General features: G+C 39.0%; 1 protein-coding gene across 2 annotated transcripts in view; it reads right to left on the minus strand.

Moving 5' to 3' along the window:
* Positions 1-20,540, minus strand: part of GLRA2 (glycine receptor alpha 2) — a 128,449-nt gene that overhangs the window by 13,442 nt on the left and 94,467 nt on the right. For both annotated transcript variants that reach the window (XM_026087950.1, XM_026087949.1), the window contains exon 8: positions 13,791-13,940. In XM_026087950.1, coding sequence (XP_025943735.1) covers positions 13,791-13,940 — 150 coding nt within the window. The remainder of the gene's footprint in view (positions 1-13,790; positions 13,941-20,540) is intronic.

Here is a 20,540-nt window from a genome sequence, read left to right on the forward strand (position 1 = left end):
AACCCAAGCTACGCAAACATTCACAAGATAACCCATCAAACAAAGGGAAATGAAGCACCAGAATAAAGAAGGATGACAAAATCATCAATCTTCACATGTCAAAAAGCAAAATTCAAGTAGATTATGTTTACAACAAAATAACACAATATAAGCCACAAGGGAAAGTGAAGAAAGATCAAAGAGAAAATAAGAGACAGACAACATAAACAGGCATCCCCAGCATCTAGAAATAATAAAGGAACAGAATGGTACAGCACCAGAGCATCTTAAAAGAGCTGTCGTGTATTTGGAGAAAAACATCCTTTGTGAAAACTTGAAAAAAAGAGTTTTTATTTACAGCTAGGGAGCAACACAACATTTTCTGTGCCTGCAGAAAGCTATCCTCTTTGGAGATTTTATTACTCTTTTCCCACAGTACCATTGGTCTCTATGAAAAAGTACAGCTTATTTCTCCACCACATGAACATCCAGCACAAGTAGCAACAAGGGCAGAATAATAAAAGACCAACCCATTAATGAAAAACACAGAACTGACTCCTCTATAGTTCATGACAGAAAAATCTAGGACATCTCCAAAATAAAGAACAAATGGCAGTGCTTGAAAACATTTAAAAAGAAAACTGCAACAGCTAGCTAATCAGTTGCTGAAGTCTACATGAAAGGTGAAGTTTGGGTACAGCAGAACTGACATAGAAGGGTGTTTCATGATAAATTTTTAATTATGGGAGAAAATAATCTTTAAAAATATGGACCACCTCATGCAGTGTTGCCACAAACTTATGCTGTTACTTCTTTTACAGACAAATAAATAACAGACTATAACTCTGAGTGTTCATTTTGTACTACTGTGTCTCCCAATTTTCTTTGCTTCCTTGCTTGCATGTCTTAAGGACCACCAGTAGCSCCCTGACCACCATCTGAGAAATCTGAAGTGACAGGCTGAAGCTGGCTTATGCTGAAGTCCTTAAATATGCTAACATTTTTCCTACTATTGCTCATATTTTTGTATGACCACAAATATATCAAATCAGGAAAAAAAAATACAAATACTGAAAATTCCTTATAGAACTGGTTCTCCTCTTTTCTTCCTCAGCCCTGCTCTCTTTGCAGGCACAGTCACTGAACCCAGTATTACTTCKTACTTGACAAATACCGGATGAGAATATACATTAAAATTTGCAAAATCAGTTTTAGAGCATTTCCATTAGGTGACCTATTTGCTTTCATGCAACATGTAGCTTTGTTATTTCTATCTCTTAATTAATCTTACAAAGGTCTTTSTCCCCTTCCAACATTGTTTTCACTCCCAGTGTGAATTCCTAGCTGCTCCAGTGACCGTATGTATCCCTAGTTCTGCAATGCTGAGGAGCTGATAAGAACCACCCATAGCCAGTTTAAGAAAAGCATTAAATAATTCATAAGTTATAACATTGAACTGTGTGTTTTCTATGTAAATAGCAAAGGCTAGCACCACTAAAATACCACCTCTGGCTAAGGAAGTCCTTGAGCTGAAAATTCCTGGAGCCTAGGGGGATACACTGAGGACATATTGCTGTAAACTTGCACTCTTCTTGCCTTCGTCTCCGGGCCTCCTCCATTGGCAGCTGTCACAGACAGCTTCCTGGGCTAGACCAAGCCTTGGACTAACACAGTAGAGTTGTTCCCATGTTTTATGATCTCTGAATGGAGCTTCCCACAGTGAGGAGACACAGCTGATTGCTGAACAGCTCCCCCAAGAATTTCAAAGTAACACTTTCTGTTTGACTTTCAAGTTTGGAWAACAACCAAAAGAAAAGTTCCTATTGAATCCCTTTGCCGTTTAATTATGATGCAGTATGTTTAGTTTAAACAGATTACAAGCTCGTTTTGCCTAAGATGTGAAATCTGAAAACAAGAATCCAAATCCAGTATTATACCTTTCTGTATGCATTATTAAAGCAATTGTTTTCAAGCATAATATTACATCTACAATAAAGTTCTATTATTTCTACCCTCTTCTTATTCAGCAAATTGATAGGCATCCAGTTCTTCAGGGTCTGTGTCAAGAAAGTTGACTCTTGCCAGGTAGAAGGGTGAAGTTGAAAACAAATGCTACACGCAGAACACATTGATTAGGCTGTGAAGCCAAAAAACAGATTTGGGAATGGGGTAGGAGAGCAACCAGGCTCACACTCAGGAAAAGGTTGAAATGTAATTTAAAATGTTACACAGAGCAGTAATTCTGAAGGCAGAAGACAAATCAAGAAACAACAAATCCTCTTTATTTTTGCAATGGAAATAACTGCTGGAAATATTGGTGAGGCTGCCTAGAGTGAAAAGCATGATACCCAAACATAAGAGACTCAGAGAGAACTAGAATTAATACATTCAGAAAAGCTGAAGACTAGGCATGGCAGGACATGCSAGGATATGAGAGTTTGGGGGAAAATGGATATTACGAAGCAGACAGGCACAAGAGAAAGCAGATGATCTATGTGGGAATCACAGTCCAAAGGCAATGTAGGGAGAGTAATTTCTAAAATATGTTTCTCCTTCTCTGCTTTTTCACCTTAGAAACACACACACACGCCTATGAGGGAACCTGTCTGCTGAAAGACTGGCTGACCTTATGGCCCAGTAAACAAACTGCAATAAAATAACTGCCTGGTTTGCCACCTGTAAAGGGTCAGCTTGGAAGAAAGGCAATTATCTTCTGCAAGAGCCACTGGAAGGTTATAGGAAATGGGGTGCAGCCTACACAAGGCTGAAAAATTGCTGAGCAAGAGCACAAAGTAATTTTCAGAACACTCGAATGTGCCTGCATGTCAGTGTAAATATCTGCAAACACAAGAATGCCCCTTCTTGAATTTCACATGGGAAGTCCCATGGCAGTTGCAGGGTCACCAACCTTTCACAGTTAGGATAGGGTACCCATGCAGTATCAGGACCCATACTTCACATACACTGAAAAATATGGCACCTGACAAATACATCTTAATTAATTGAACTAGTTCCATAATGGTTAAAAAAAAAAGAGTATTAGGGACTTTGCAGTATGTCTACCAGACAGAAGATGCCAAAGGTTGTAAAAGAGCATCCTGTGTCACAAAGGTTCTCTCCATTTCACCAGCCTGTAATGGCATCACACTCAATTAGTTCTCTAAAATGGACACTTGCTGTAACTTCTCTTGCTTGCTGTGTTCAGCACATAAAGAAAGTCTACAACAGCAAAATTCTGCAGATGAAGCAAATCAGACAACTTACAGTGTCTGATTCTACACTGTGCTTTGCAAAACCTGAACATGGAATATGGCAAAAGTTTGGGTTTTGGAGGAATATCTGTTGTACAGCTCTTTCCTGTCAACTTGACAATTGAGACAAACCACAYTGGAAGAGCAAGCCCTCCAGGGAAGTGAAATAAAGCTGGCATAAGTTAACAGAGAGCACATGGATTAACTTCTTGGAAAATTTGTGCTAGAGAGAGTGATAGCTACTCCATGCAGCTACCAACATAAGGCTTTATGCCCTGAAGAGGAAACAGAACTTGCTTTCCTAGAATGGAGTGTAAGATCTCACATTAGTGAAATTCAGATAATGTCTAATGAACAGGGTTTGTGATCTCCATTCTTAATTAGCTATTCTTTTGACAGATGAAGATTACAGAGCACTCAAAGGCAAGTCTCTACCACCAGCAGGCTTGGGAAGGCTTAACAGAAAAATCAATGAGTCAGTCACAGGCAGAGCACTTCCACATGACTAGCAGAAAGAACCAACTTAGAAAACTACATGGAGAATCACTTGAAGAGAGTGGTGAAGCATCAAAGCAAAGGCATTATGTCCTCTAGGTGCCTTTTGTCATGATACCACAGAGAAATTAAAAACCTTGGCATCATAGTAAAACAACATGCTCATACAAGTGCATTATATAATATATGTGTGTACAGATGCATGCACAATATCTGGGTGAGAAATTATATACTCCAATTAGAAGTCAAATGATTCAAAGAGCTATGCTATTGCTCAGACAGAAGTTACAGACTTGATGAAGGAATTTGTAGGTACAGTTCCTGGTTTCTGTTATTCCAGATGTTTAGATTAGGTAAACACAGCAGTCTTTTCTGACCTTTCAAATCTGTTAATCCAAGAGCTAGAAACAATCTGGCACACTCAGTACACCAAACATGCTCAACTAACCACTGGAAAACTGAGCTTGCCAACAGAAATGACATCAACAGTCTGTCTTGGCATTGATACTATTGGAGCAAAGAAGAGTTGTGGGGGCAGAGCCAGGGCTGTGCCAGCTCTAGAAAGGGACTGATCAGCTCTGAGAAGCCATGAGAAGAGTCCAGTCTCAGAGAAAAGAAATGGGTAGTTTGCAGATGTTTCCTTACTAGGAATTTTTAGTGATCTGTGACTGGGCTTGGCAATGAGTTTACAGACGCTTCCAAATTTGAAATGAGTCTGCGGGAGGGCTCTGGGAAGACTCAGCAAGTAGCACTCAGAATATGTGGAGCTTCAAGCTGTTTATTGCTTCCAGTGTAACTCTCCCTTCCTGCTTCCTCCTGTCGTAGCAAAGAAAATCTCATTCCCTACCATTCCATCAACTCCCAGTGGGCCAATTGCTTGCTTCTTTTGTGAAGGATAGATTAGTGTTATTACAAAAAATGAAAATCAGCCTGCAAGAGAATATCCAAATATGGATATCCATATTCACACTAAATAGCCTCTTTCTCTAGCAGTGGATCAAATGAAGTAAACGTCTCTGATCATTAAATCAAAGTAAAGGTGTCAGAATCAGGCTTTGACTGATCAGTTTGCTATAAGCAATGGCTGTAAACTTGAACAAGAATTACAAAACAATGTTGTTTGCCTTCTGGAAAGAAAAACAGAGAGAAACAAATGGCTTTAACACCACTTTTTAAAAAGCACTATAAAAAGTAGATTTCACTGGAACGCATGAAGTTTTTCAGACCTTCAGACAGCATGAGGTTTCAACAGTCTAGTTAATACAGTTTGGATTTGCACAATGTCATTTGGACAACATCATTACAGAATGCTTCACAATTAATTACTTTCAAATAGCAGCTTCTTCTCCCTGTGGAGAACGGGATTAATTGGGTCAGATGTAAATATGCATTTCATGGATCCTACTGAACACTTGCCCATCTCACCAATTTACCATGTAATTTGATACAACTGGTGTTGTAACTCTGGAGATGTGCAGGACTAGCACAGTTGCAAGTCAGGGTTGAAATACATTGATACAGCTGATGTCCTTACCCCATATTATGCTTGGCTCTAACAGTGTTACCTTTTCATTCTTGTGCAGAAATATTAATTTATATGTATTCATGCTGAAAAACTAAGTTGTTGAAAACAAAACTCAGGGCAGAACTCAGAACTGATATGAAGTGCCCTGATGAACCCCTGGCAATGCGGGCTCAGAAACTGTCTTATTCCCAGGTCTCTTCACTCCCTCACAGCACAGAGGGCTGGACTATCACTACAGTGAGAAACCCTGAGATCAGGGGCTTATTGGGTCCTAAGTCTGGGCAAGAAAAAGAGTAAAGATACACTACCTACAGGGCAGGAAGAAAGGAGACAAATCTGGGGCAAAGTTGTTTCCTTGACTCTTTATGGAGCCTAAGCCAAAAAGGAATAAACCTTGGGGTTACCCTGGCTTTTCACTCTCTGAAGTCTTGAGCAGGGACAGTTTAGGTCAAACGTAGTCATCCTGAAGTCCCCTGTCTTCATTTTTGTTGATAAAATTTGTATTCGATATTTTTTTCATCAGCTCTTTTCATGAAATAAGGTGGGCCAGAACATATCCAACAAAAGAATCATGAACTGCAAAAATAGTCTGGAAAACACAAGTTTGTGCCTCTGGCCTGTGTTTCTTGAAAAGCTTCTTCTTGTTGCTTTAAAGTGTCAAAAATAAGAACATGACTTCCTGGCTTTTTTTAGCTTCCTCTGCCCTATTTTCATTTTGCACTTTCCTCTAGGTATAATAAAAAATGAGACATTTGCACCCAGCTGGAGAGCACCTTTCATGAGCTGGAAAACTGCAGAGTTCATTTCTGGCATATTTCCTGCTGTTCATGAGTAACTACCAGGACAAACTCACTCAAGTGAAGTGCTAACTTCAGTCCCCAATGCTTGCAGGTTAGAATGATCATTTCATGCATGGCATGCTGGGTAGGTACAAGGGAGGACTCTGAGTTTCTAAAGCAAAAGCAACACTACCAACTAAACAAACAAAAAAAATATCAAATACACCTTCTGGCTTTTTTCCAGTTCTACCTGTCCCAAGGTGATGGAGTATACAGTCATTTTACAGTCCCAGATCTGAAATATAGTAGTACTACTCTTCTGTGGCCCCTTTAAACTTAATTCTACCACACTTACATCCTGCTCATATCTTGCTTTATATTAAGTTGTAGTTTGCTATGGTATTTGGAAGGTGGCCAGCATGAATCATCATACTGCATCATGTCCTATTTGGTGCTTTGGTACAGTGCCTGGTCCCGACGGTTTGATTTTCTGTGCCTTCTTCCCACAGAGTAATCCATGTTGTACTAGTTATGATTCTTCTGAACAATACTTTATATTCCTGTGCTTTATCTTCTGAAGCTTCAATAATGTTTGTACTCATACTATGGATGCAATATATGTACCCAAAACAGTGTGTCTTAGAGGTTCCTATCTGTCTGAGAAGTGGTAACTTTGGGAACTTGGAGCAACAGCTACAAGGTGGCTCAGTGGCTCACCATGCTCATTATATAGGTAACCTTTGTTGACAGCACAGTTAGCAAATTTTTTCTCCTCTGAAAACATGGGGTAGCATGTATTTATTTTCAATTAATAATAATGAATTTTCCATGGTCTGGATGATGACAGWTCCTCAATTTACAAACATGAGTTTCCTGCCAGTATTGAACCATGGAGTCATTCTGATTATTTCAGTGGATATAAAGATTCACCATTTTTGCAGGCTTAACAGCTCATCAGTTCTCCACTTCTCTGGTGGTCATATTTCACTTCACTTCACCCCTAGACTAGACATTTTTCTTTTGTGTTTTCTTTTTACAGAATTATGACTTTTGTTCTCCAGGCTAATCTACCCCTACTCTGGCACCTGGATTCCACTTCTTCAGCTGCCTATTTGTTCTGCTCCAGCATTCATTAACGTTTAGATATTAAGCATTTGATATTTGGAGGTGTTTCTCAACTGTTAAGCTGTTTCAGTAATCTCTCCTGAAAACTGATATTATATTTTCCATAAATTAGTCTGCCTTTAATTACAGAATCTTTTATGTGCTCAAATTTTTATTTGGTTTCCAAGATTTTCTCCCTTAAAATGTGACTATCCATTTTCTCTTCTGTTTCTTGGTTTGGGGTGAAAAACAATATAAAATCTATCATCTTACTGTATCTGACACGATAATACACATCAAATACAGATGCTCCTGTGCTTTGAGTTTTAATCTTAGCTTCCTTCCTCAAATAATATTGTGAGCAAAGCTTTAACTCTATTTTTTTTGCAACACTTGCAAACAGTACTTTATAAAATAAACAATTTTTCCACTATTTCTTTGTTTGTGTTTGTTTTTCTCTGGAATATTTGCATTTCCAGGAAGCTTAGTCCCTTCATTCCTCCTATTTTCTGTTTCTAGCTGCTGCTGTATCTGTATTCTCTCATCTGCTCTGGACCACGTGGACAGACTGCTGCTACTATGTTTTTTGATCCATTGTTTGTATACCACCCCTATGACTGAACTGCTTCTTTTCATACTTTTTGTTTTAGGACTCTTCTCACTCTTATGTGACTCTAGACTTATGCCTAGATCTAGACAATTTCTATCACAACATTTTTCTAGTTTGAAGTGATGTTTTTGTTTAAATGTTCAAACCCATTATACCAAGGCTATTTAATAAACAATAAAAATATCCTGATGTTAACTAAGCCCACTCCTACCCTATTCATACTCGCAATAAAAAAGCAGGCAAGGACATGAAATCACAAGGTGACTTAGTAATATGTGCAAATGTATTGTCCCTGTCTGTTGTTTAACAGGTTCAATGTGGTAGTATATCCAACTATAACATCAAACTATACGATCATTTTGGTGTATTTATCTTCTCATAGATTTTTATGCGCAGTTACGTTAAAGTGCTAATGCAGTTGCTCTACAGAAAGAAAAGTTACCACAACCTCTGGAGGGTGTTTATGTACAACAGAATCTACCCTGTGTTTAATCCATTAAGTAAGGAAGATGTCAAAGAGAGAGAAAGCCATTCAGCCTGGATTCCTATTTTTCACAGTGAAACTCTTGTGCTTGAGCTTGATCTGTGAGTACCAAAAATAGCACAGAAAAAAAGGGTTTTCCTTGAGCACTTCCCTTATTCACATGATGTGGCATGTTACATAATGCGAACTGTGTGCATTACACTGCCAAGCGCTGTACACACGGATGTTAGCATATAAAAATTTCCATTGGGGACAGTAGTACCAAATGTTTTAAAGGTAATGTCAGGCTAAAGGCACTGACTTTTACAACTGGCAAGTCTAGGAAATCTTACAAAATTGTTTGGAGGTCTGACAGAGGGATCTCAATATGATCAAAATGGCAGAGATGGCCTTTGAAAATGAGTGTTACTCAAAGAGTACCTCTTCTCCTTTTTAAAAATGCAAATATTTTATCATTTTGGCAGTCAAAATGATTTTGTTTGGACACTTGCATCTGTCTCTCCACTGACAGCTCCCCCAGAGAACAGCAGTTCTCTAAACTGTTCTACCAAATGTTTCCATCTTTGCTTAGCAGAGTTATCTTTTTCTGCTGTAATCATTTAGTTTCACTCCCAACTCTTTCATTTGAAAGCACCATTGGTGCCTCCCTTTGCTAATCTGCATGCATGTGAAACCCACCGGATGCAGCATTATTATTTGTATTGCTCTGTGCACCCTGCACATGGGATTAAAGTCTGTTACAGTCTCCAGCCACATGGTTTTTAGTTCAAGCTATAGAAAGTATCACTATTAACACTAACAGTCCCCAACTTGACCCCTATTCTTGGCCATGACAGTAACCATCACATACATAATTTAGGACCAGGGGGCTGGTAAGTCATCTTTGAGATGCTGGTATGAATACTGTTGTACTGTGACTCATTTTGAGTTCTGATCATATAACATAATAATTACTGTTTTCAAAAAGGGGTGATGGGAACCTATGTAAGCAGAGTTCTTCTGCTTCCCTTGAATCCCATCATTTTGAAAATTAAGCAAATCTCATTTGATTATTACAAATCAGATTTAAAAAAGAAGTACTTTTTTTTCAGGTGATCAGGCACTACACAAATTTAAACATTAATATAATGAAACTGTACTACATTCTCAATACCGTTGTGCTCATGGCTTCTGCAGCCTATACTCTGTCTATACAAAAGGGAGTATATCATGATATATAACAAATAGGCAACCATTTCACTCATCAGAGAAGTACTGCTACTGTTGGATGTATTCCACTGTGTGCAGGAAGGCTACACAAATTTTTAAGACAAGCATGGAATACTATCTCCAGCAGAAACTGCTTGGGGAATTGAGATGGGTTGAAGAGCTGATTAACTGAGGATATAGGGTTTTATTTTGTTTAGAAGGTTGCAACAGGTCCTGATAGTGCAATCTTCCATAATACAATGACAGGTCAATGGTTCAGCTTAAATGCAATGTTTGGACCATCAACAGTACAGCCTAAGCCTTCCTAGAGAAACGTTAACCACTATTTATTGGGTCTGACTTTTGGCTTAAGAGATCTGACAGGCTCAGGCTTCTTGTGCTTTCATGCAATGCTCTGATGGTTGCCACACTAAGAACAAAACCCAGCAGTGGCAATAATGAAAGCAGTGACAGAGATGCAGGCTTACAAAACTGAAAACAGTCTTTTTCTTGTTCTGTAAATCTAACTGCTTAATCCAGGAATTTTGGCCAGATGTGCTTTATTACCTATTTTTTGTCTCCCCAACCAAATTAGAACTGAATGATGCAGTATAAATATGCAATCACCCCTCTTTTCCACTCTCTCCTCTTGACTGTGGCTATTGGATGTACATTCGCTATAAACTCTTAGTGCTATGAGCGATAACTCAGCAAGTCAAGCTCCTTGCTTGTGAGCCTTCTTGTGTCCCCACAGTCTATGTTCCCTTCAAGAGGCAGATCTCCTTCTGAGCAGAAAAATACTGAGCTACTGCTATGATAGCACCACTCCCAAAACCTATGCTTTTGTAGGCTGAATATATGGGTAAGGGAAACATGGACATGGCCTTGGCCTAGTCTGTATCTCCTCTGTTCACTTCTCAAGTGCAAACCATTTTCTGTGCTGGGAGTCCTCTAAAAGAAATCAACACCATTGGAGCTCCAGCTCCTAGGACTTTGCAGCAAAAATACTTCAGAGTCATGGCCTCTTTGTGTGCCATCCTGGCTGTATATACAGTCTATAAACATAGAAGAGAGATTTCTCCAGTCTTTCCTTAGGTAGAGAATAACTGGGCCTTACATGCACCTTAGCTGGGCTACACCCCTAAGTGATTGATGGCATATGCAATGCTGAGTACTTACTTGGACTGGTTTGTATTTGCATGATGTCAGCTGTCCAGTAGCAGCATAGTCTTATTGGTCTTGTCTTCTAGAGAGACCGTGGCAATTTCCTTGTTACGTTTGGTTTTGTATATGTGTAAATATGATTATTTCTACATTAGAAAGGCTCCAGAAATGAAAGCTCTCTTCCACTGTTTGATATCATGGCTCTGTAAGTCAGCAACTTATCATATTGCAAACCCTCTATCCTAATTTTGCTGTGTACCAGTAACTGTGGGTTTTGCTTCAATTCTGAAAGCTAACAATTCCCTTTACAGTGCACCAAATCCACTGAAATCATCGGCATCTTATAGTCACATAGCTTTTTACAGAGTTTGGTCAAAGTCAGAGGCACATGACAGCTCAAAAGCTGTTCAAGCAATGTGTTTGTTTTGGGAAATCAGCTTCTGAAAGATGTAAATTCTGGTCCCATTTTATTTAAGTGAACAAATTTCATTTCCCAGCCACCAGTAGCAAGCAGAGAGCTGTACACCAAGCCCATTTCTCTCTCCATCACTGATTTTATTATCTTCACTACTCACCTGTAATCTGGATCTATCAGCTGCTATGATATTGCTTCAGATTTGCTACGCATTACACTGTGTAAAAGATTTCAGCCCCATGGCTCTTTTCCGACAAGTAAAAAGAAACCGATGAATATATTTTGGATTCATAGGTATTCCTTCTCCACTAAACAGGGTTCAGGACATGATGAGAAGGAACACTGCACGTTGATGGTTCAGGAATAAGTATCATACCAATAAAAATTTCATTACAGTTTTGTTGGAATGTACTTATTTGAAAGATGAGACAATGCAGGATTTTCTGTCTCAAGGCATCTCCTACGCTCCTGTTCCCGTTCACTCTATTTTTATTACAGGACCAGGTTACAGAATACACAYGCACTTTCCTTAGGAGGTTTGGAATGGGAGTGGCACAATCCAGCCATAGAAAAAAAGCCAGTATAAAGATGGGCCACAAGAATGTATAACATGAAACTGCTGTTCATGCTGGGGACAGTACTGTATATTTTGTGATGACATTTAGCAAAGAGAATACAAGAGGTTACTAATGATGCCATGAAAATCATCCATTCTACTGATTTATGGCATCATTGCAAATGCTAAAACTTTCTCTTGCTTTCTCTTTCTCACTACAGTTTTACCCTCAAACTTGAATTGCCGATCTGATTCACTGTCCCGTGAGCTGATGACTCTTTGCTCCGCAAGCCATTCATGCGCCGCACCGACTCAACGCTTTCATTCCCAACAGTCACAGTCTGTGCCTGTCACCAGACCGTCAGCATAGACAGCAGCAGCAAGAATGGGAATAGCACAATGGTAACAAAACRACATGTACAACACGCAAAGAGAAGAATGGCTCAAATAGAGAAGACCATCATGCAAAACAATGTGAATCACTTTCAAGACAAAATTAACCAAGAAAATCATGAGAAGCAACCTCAAGTAAAGAGATGCAGACACCACATCATAAAAAGATGGCCTTAGTAACTTTATTCCCCATTTTGAAAGGTGAGCATCCAGATTCATAGGAAAATGAAAGCAAGCCTGTGCTAATGAATAGCTGTCTCTTACTCCAGCAGAATATTTCTTGTATTTAATTAGGGCATTTCCCATTTTGTATAGAAGCCATGTACAAGGCTTAGGATAAATGCAGATCTTTTGGTGATTTTTTAAAAATACATTTGTTTTAATAGTCACCAAAGTAATCATTCCCACTGCAGATGAGTGACCATTGCCATGTACCAAAGCTCCGTCATTTTTGACTGATGTCAGGGCCATACTGTTCCTTACAGATGTTGGTGTCTTGCCAACTTGTTCACCTCTAAAGAAAACATTGTATCCGAAACTGAAATTACAGACCAAATACAGCAGCTTCTGCTGCTGCTCTACTGCTCTTGGAAACAAAGGCGTCCAGTGGCTGTGCATCTGGCATGTGTGCCTGTGACTGGCAAGCATTTCTCTTCTCCCTGGGAATTTAATCTTAACGGAAATCTCAACTCACCTAAAAATAACATTAAGCCAGTGGACAGCACTGGATTACTTCCCAGAGCATCCATCAAATAATACATTAGCTACAGAATATTTATTAGACAGACATATCAAAACAAAAATGCCCTGTGCCATTGTTGTCATCCTTCTTGTAAAGGAATCCATTATTTGCTGCTTAGAACACTTGTGCAGCTCAAGTGAATATTTATTTTACCTACCAAATGTTCATGGGCGGCAGTAAATCTAAATGTTTCTACTGATACAGAAAACCAGTGACAGCAGGAAGGATGAATAACGTAAAGTTCTTATAATTGCAGGAATGATCATAACTGGACTATAATTCAATTTAATGTCAATTTAACCAAAGAAAAAATGAGGAAAGACAGACTTCCTAAAAATGTTTCTAGACTGACATTCAGGATAAAAACAAGCCTCTCTTCTACATTTCAGTCACTGGTATAAAATGATCTGATAACGATACTCACAGAGTCCTTTTGTTAACAATTTCAAGTTAGTATCAGTAACAAATTGTGAAATAGTGGACTATAGAAAAGAAATTTTCCTAGTCTCTGTTTTTCATTCTCATGTGTATTGGTTTCAGCTGGGAATGACTCCAGTCATTGGTGATTTACAAGTGAGGGCAGAACGGCTGATCACTTCTTCAATAGGCTCTCCTAAGGAATCTCCCAGTTTAACCTGACTAGCTAGGGTAGCCCTAGAAAAGCCAGATCTCAAACAGGTGCTGATATCAGCAGATTTGGATGATGTCAGAGAAATATATTGGTACACTATTATCATCGCTGCTTCCGACTGTACCTTATCTGCTAGTAGATACCCCATAATAGCATAATATTTGGGGACTGAAAGAAAATCTAACATCAGTCTGGTCTGGAAGAGCTAATAAGGTACAGCTGCCTCAGGAATTGCAAGAAGAGAATAAAAATCTCAGAATCAGTGACCAATCCATTGACATTTATTGATAAGGTCAATGAGCTGCAAATAAACCCAGTAGCCAGTTTTCAGCTCTTTGTCAAGGAGTAAATCACTCAAAAGAAAACCTTAGATTGAGACTTTCCTTCAAGGGAAAGAAGAACTGAGGTGAGAAATCAGACTGTCAGCATGTTGTCAGGGCAGACTCAGTCACCCTAAGTAAAGAGCAGCTGTACCTTGTTTTGTCTTCTTTGCTTTCGTCGAAGTCTCAGAAACTCCTTGTGCTGTCGTGAAACAAAGTTGACTGCTGCATATTCCAGTAATGCAGCAAAGACAAAGAGAAGGCACACAGCCATCCATATGTCAATAGCTTTTACGTAGGAGACCTAGAATGAAATAGGACACAATGCATTATATTCCAAACTCCTTCATAAACTGAAGATATTTGCTTGAAAAAATAAACACATTTCTGCACAGCCTGAGTTCCAGTTGTTCCAGTTGTTCTTGTTTGTTTGTTTGTTTGTTAGCTTGTTGGCTTGTAACAAGTAAAATAATTGAACTATTCATGGAAATGTGTGCTCACAAAAAATACATTAATTATGATTTACTGTCTTTGGCAAAAGAATTAAAATTAGTCCTAACAAAACATAAATGCTCTCATAGKCACAATCACAGCTTATCAGAAAGAATATGGAGATAGGGCAAGATATGATACATATTGGAAAACAGCCCTGAAAAGTTTATAGCTGTGACTCTCTTAATCCCTTATGAACCAGTTACCATATTCATTAATTAGCTATGTTTGGTATCCATAACCCCAAAGTAAACTCAGGGTACAGCATCCCACTGGTTGACATAACTTCATATATATGTTATTCAGTATTCACTCATAGTTGCTTGACCTTTATCCAACAATTCTATAGTAAAAATACATCTTCACAGATATTATATATTACAGATATCCAAATACCAGATATCATTTATATAGTAAAAGCCCATTCTGATTTGAATTGAATGGTCCACTATAAAATCAGATGTATCCCAATACTGTAATGTCATAGGGCTTTTTATCCTATTACCCACACAGTAGGCTAAACAGTAGCCAGTTAATGAGCTACACACTATTCATGTCAAAGGTACGTTGTCCTTCACAGCTGTGTTTGTGCTTTGTCTTTCCTTGTAGTCTTAAAGTTTTTAAGCAAAGACTTTATATATAGGCAACAGCAGGTTTTCTCTTTTGTTTACCAGGTATTACATCCAGGGTGAAATTAAAATCATCTGACTAAATGTCTGCAATGCACATACGAACTAGTTTTCTAAACTTCTCTGATATGAATGAATCAAGGAATGAAGAAGAATAGGCATTTCCAGGATGCAATGCATCTGACCTGTTTTAAATGTCTGCTTTAAGAGTAGATGATAACACCCTAAGAGTGCGTCTTCATCTTCATGTCTGTAAAGAGGAGCTTAAAACCACTCTCTCAGTGTAGACATGAGTGGGCTTTACTCAGTTGTCTGAATAGAAGCATCATTTACTGCCACCTTAGGTACCTAGCCTCCATTTGCTAGTCCACAAGAGCACAAATCTCTAGTATCATATTGGCAAGTCCTCGGGAGATGTCTCAGATACCCTAGGGCACCTCAGATGACACCACCACCACCACACAAATGAATTATATCTCTAAAGCTAGGCAAAATGGATCTCACCCAAAACTCTGAAAAATTATAGCAAACAGGTATTTAATGGCTGAATAATACCCTCTATGGTAACCATTTCAATGCAGTCAGAACACAGAGTGGTCTGAAAGGAAAGCAAAAAAGGATGTGCTGTGCATCTGATGCTCTAATGTTTAATAGACCCAAGTCTCCTCCCTGGACAACCTCTAGCCTGGGATACTTTGCACACACTATTCAAAATGACCTTGCTTTTATGGTAGTGGCTACCATTTCACATTGAAGGAAAGCATGCCTATTTCAGGAGATTTTGCTCCTGTTCACCACTCATTTGAATAGCATCAGTTTTCAAAGTCTTTAGAGCATTTTTTTGTTTGTTAAAATAAAATAGAATATACTGCCCTCCGTGCTCCAGCAAACAATATGAGCAAGGGAACTAGCATTTAAAGACTGGCAGAAATGATACAAGCTCCATTCTGCAGGTCCTGAACACTGAGCAGGAAATTTCTGAGGAGCCAAGTACTGCTGCTCAGCACATACAGCATTTAGCAGGGAGCTTGCCTTCTCCAAAGGGAATACTATAGTATTATAGTAAAGGCTATACTCCAGCTCTGCACTGCAGTGCCCACTGCCATGCCCAAAATACAACATGCCCCATCTAAGACAGAAGAGAAGCACTTAGCAGGCTAAGGTCATACTATGAATTCATTCTTTTAAATTAGATACACAGCAGGGATGCATTTCTCTCTCTCACACAGTAAAATCTTACAAGTTACACCTTTACTGAGCAGCTGTAAAAGCCAGTGAAAACTCTACAGTGTCCCAGACACTGTGCCACAGACTGAGGCACAGTAGGAATCAAGCCACTGTAATTTCTGTAAAATGGAGCTGAGTATAGATTGTTTGTTACCTTCTTTTAAGGGGCAGCTTGTTTTCCTTTACAAATGCCCTTAGGAGTCATACTAGACATGCATAAACAGCTGGAATGTGCTGCCAGAAACAGCACAATGCAGGGAACTGAAGCCACAAGAATCAGCATTTCTGACTGTGCAAATCCTGTCCTAGCGTGCTTAAAGCACTGAGGGCAAAATAATAAAGGAACCCCTGAGTTAGCCTTCCTGCCACTTACACAGTACTGCCATAAATGGCCTTCGCACAATTGCTGAGCCTGCTGGATTATTTTAACTCCAGCCTACTGGGCTGGCATCAGAGGAACACAATATACTTGGCAGGTACCTAGCTTGTTTTATCGTTTAGCCATTGCCCTACCATGGCAGAGCTTTAAATGAGCAAACAGAAAGTGATTGCTTCCAACAGCACATTAAAAATAAATAATGCAAAAGTGCTGCAATAAGTGACAACTGAACCCTTCGTTTTCAAATCATTTTATGCAATTTTCCCTTTTTTGCCCGTTACATGCAGAGAATTATGTTGCTAAAAGTCTAAAAGCCCATGCAATTTTCTGAAAATAGGATTTTTTCTAGCCACCCCAATGCATGGAAAATTACTCAGATCTACTGCACCAAGCCTAGGAGGGCTAAAGCACGCACAAAGCAAAGGATCAGTGGATTTCACGGTCCGTCAGGGTCAGTCCGTCAGCCTCAGCTGACATTCACCTGTGTCTTCTTTCACCCACGAAAGGTCCACATTCACCAGATCCTAGACTGTTCTGAAGCAGACCTCTCTCAACCACCTCCCCTGCTGAAGCTGTTCCACTTTGTATAAAAACACTTAAAAATGCATTGGCTTGGGGGCTTGGAACACAGACTCCCCTTCCTAGATGAGAATCTTAACCACTGGAATATAAAGTCATGCTTTGTGTCTGAGTCCCACGCACAGGCATAGACTGAGGAAGCCCTATCACAGAGTATTTCATGGTGGCTGAGCGATTTACTTAGTGACATGAGCACAGAAAGGGTTTGAATTTGATCTGCACATTTCAAGTGAGTGCTATAATCACTTGCCTACCAGATGCTGCAGCTTCTTCCTGTGTTTTGTGAGAAAAACTGGCTCATATATCAATGACATGCCCTTTCCTAGGAGCTCCTCAGCRTTTCCCCCTTATCTCCACAGGAAACTCTCCTCTCTGCAGGCTGTTTTGTGGATCTTATTCCTAGGTGCTTATTTCTCTTTTGCACTAAACAGGGAATGTTACACATCCAACTTTCCTTAAAAAATGTTGCTATGTGACACACACTAAGAAAGTGGGGCCTGAAAAACTGAGTACTTTGTGGTATTGTAGGCACATTCATTGTTTCAGCAGGTTCTTCCACCAAGTCCATAAACACTGTTAGCAGGGTTTTTTTTCCCTAGATCACAATATAGCATGAAATCTCATACATTTCCCCAACTGAGAGGCTTGACTTCACCTACTTTGATAAGGACCAGCTTCTCACCAAACAATACTATATCTCTAGCTTCCTTAACTACCATGTCCATACTCCATGCTCCATATTCACTTCTGTGTTCTTGTAGGGCATAATAAACCTCGATTTTTTTGGAGTGGGTTTCATCTCATCTAACTTAAAACATCTATTATGTACATATCTTTTAAACTTAAATGGTGAGAAATAAGCATTTTAGGGCAAAATGCATCTAAGTGGAATGTAGACAGCTATACCATAGTCAAATAAACTGCACCTGAAAATGTCAGTCTCTCCTTTCTGACCAACACTGGAGTTTATATTGACTAGTTCAGCTATAGATATCTGTTTTGCATAGGCCTATATTGGTTAGATAAAGCCCATGAATCATCCTTGTTAGCTAATGTCTTCATTTAATTTTAAGCATCAAGCAGAAGTTATATCTAAAACCTACCCCATAGTGGTCTACATAGTACAGACTGTCCCCTGAGCACTTGCTGCCTTTCCCATAATTTCAGTTACAGGACAGAATGCAAGGTCTGCAGTAACCCTACAAATACAGACTTAACATTATCAAGCTACCAAGTATAAAATAAGATATTAGTAGTGGGGTTTTTTTTTTTAGAGGTAGACACTGTAAAATTTTATCTGAAAAGCCTATAAACCCAATAAGACATTGGCTCCCTTTACTTTATGGAACTTGTAGAATTGGATGTTTGGAATCTTGGCCTCATTCAGCTTTATCACTTGCAGAAAGTACATTAAGCATTTCTTGCAGTTTTCTTTCTTTAAACAACTTAACTGCTCTGTATTTTACTTCATGTTGCAGAACTTGCTCTCCAGGGTTTTATTTTGGGGGTTTCTGAGAGRCAATGACTCTCTCTCAATCAAACCATGAATTATATTAATTATTCAGATGCTCTGTAAATGTTTCAGGGTGAGTTAATGAGGGAAATTTTTCACAGTGAGGTCTGTCTGCAACAGGAGCCAAGTATGATAAGGATGAGCATAATAAATGTGACAAAGAAAGCAACTCCTTTCCCTTCATATATTTCCTCATCTTTTATTTGGCCTTGTGCACTGTTTAAATAAAAGAGTGGTTTGTGCTCTATATAATGTTGCTGTAACGTCAGTGAACTCAGGGAAGTTCCTGAAAATGAACATCAAAGGAGGATTTAGGGTATTCATGAAGTGCTTGTATATATTAAACCTTTTTCCAGCCCTGTTTATTGTAGCACTGTGATTCTCTCACACCTTCTTGGTATCTTTCCAGATATAGCCGTGGGTTGAAACTGGAATGAAGCATTCTTTTGTAGAGAGAACCTGAGGAAAAACATGGTCATGGGTACTGCAGTCGGGCAGTTGTCATTTGTTGAGATTTGTGAATCAACCCAAATGTGAGCTCTATTTCTGATATAGCACAAGCCTCCTGAGACTCCAGACAACTGCTTTAACTCTCTGATTCAGTTTAAAAGATGTAAAATGAGAATAAAAACACTTCCAATCTCTTTCAAAGTTCTACACTATGAAAATCAATAAGCATTGTGAGGTGCTCAGAGTGTGGTAAGAACCATATACTCACTATTTTCATAGATAAAATTTGATGAAAAATATCTCTGAGTTGTGATATGAAGCCAAAAACCTCTGGTTTTGCATGGTACCACATTCCAGGCAAGACTTTTCAAAGAAGGAARTTTTAAAGTAGTTGGAAATGTTACAGTTTGAAATTAATTTCTCCTATGAATTAAAGAAAATCTCTTGGGAAAAAGATTTCAAAGAAGTTTTCAGATTGGAAATATGAAAATAGAAAAAATTACCCTTTAAAATTGAAACTAGAACAAAAGTTATGTAAATCTACCTCCCAGTACAAGGTGTTGATGTTGTATAAAATATCTATTTATTTTTTTAAACCAAAACATTTACACTAAATACTGTTATCATAAAACTTATTGTATTTTCCAAAACATGAATTCATAAAGAAAATGATAGTTCCTTCCTGCAAAACAGCTCTACATTGCTGAAGCTGAAATGGCCAGTCCCAGTTACAGCACATTTTCCAGGCAGAAAAATTTCTGAATGGAAAAAAAAATGCAGCCAGCTGCTGTTATAAGGGAAGTATCTACTTTTTGGCTCTCTCTAACTCTGGATCTTTATTTTGACTCAAGTGTTTCACCCTGTGAAGTACCATCATTCTAAAACAAATTCAGATCAGAATTCAGACCACAACAGGCTTTGGGACCATGCTGGAACCTGTGTGACTCTGCAGGACAGTCAGAGGGCAGACCATCAACACCAATTCTAGCTGCTGGGATGTCCCCCTTCTACATCCGGTAGTACACGTTCACCCCTAGAAAACCTGGAAAGGTCCTCTAGGTCACAGATAATCTGCCTTAATATATTTTATCTTCTCTGTGGAATATCCATGTAATCAGGATGAGCTAGAGCCTAGCTCAGCTTTTCTTGCCTCAGCTAGCTCGGTCTTTGACCCAAACCCAGAGCAAACCTTTGGCTAGGAGTTAGAGCTCTCCCTGGCCTTGCGAGTGAGTGGTTAGAAAACACCACTGCAGAAATTGATTGGCCCCTTTCTACTTTATTAAAAATAAGGAAGAATCAGGAAGAAGCCAAGAACCGGCTTGTAGCCAGGAGAGGTTGAGGCCATCTTTGTGATGTTTATAGCGCACCCACTGCAACACGCTAATAAAGAACCAAAGTAATGACTAGCTTTACTACAGAAAGCAATATTATCAGGGARCCCAGCAGTTCAATGTTGAAACCCTGGCGGTGGGGAGTGGAAGAGGAGGGAACAGTAACTAAAGCTATCATTTCCCAGACTGTGATAAATGTTTGCTTGCCTCTGCAAGATTTTAATGTCTATATTCTTTCATTTATGTACATTGCAATGAAAAGAGTTTAAGCCATCAGAGCTATTACTCTGTTACTGGAAAATAT

This window comes from Apteryx rowi, unplaced genomic scaffold (genome assembly GCF_003343035.1).
Source record: "Apteryx rowi isolate R43461 unplaced genomic scaffold, aptRow1 scaffold_747, whole genome shotgun sequence".
Taxonomy (NCBI): Eukaryota; Metazoa; Chordata; class Aves; order Apterygiformes; family Apterygidae; genus Apteryx; species Apteryx rowi.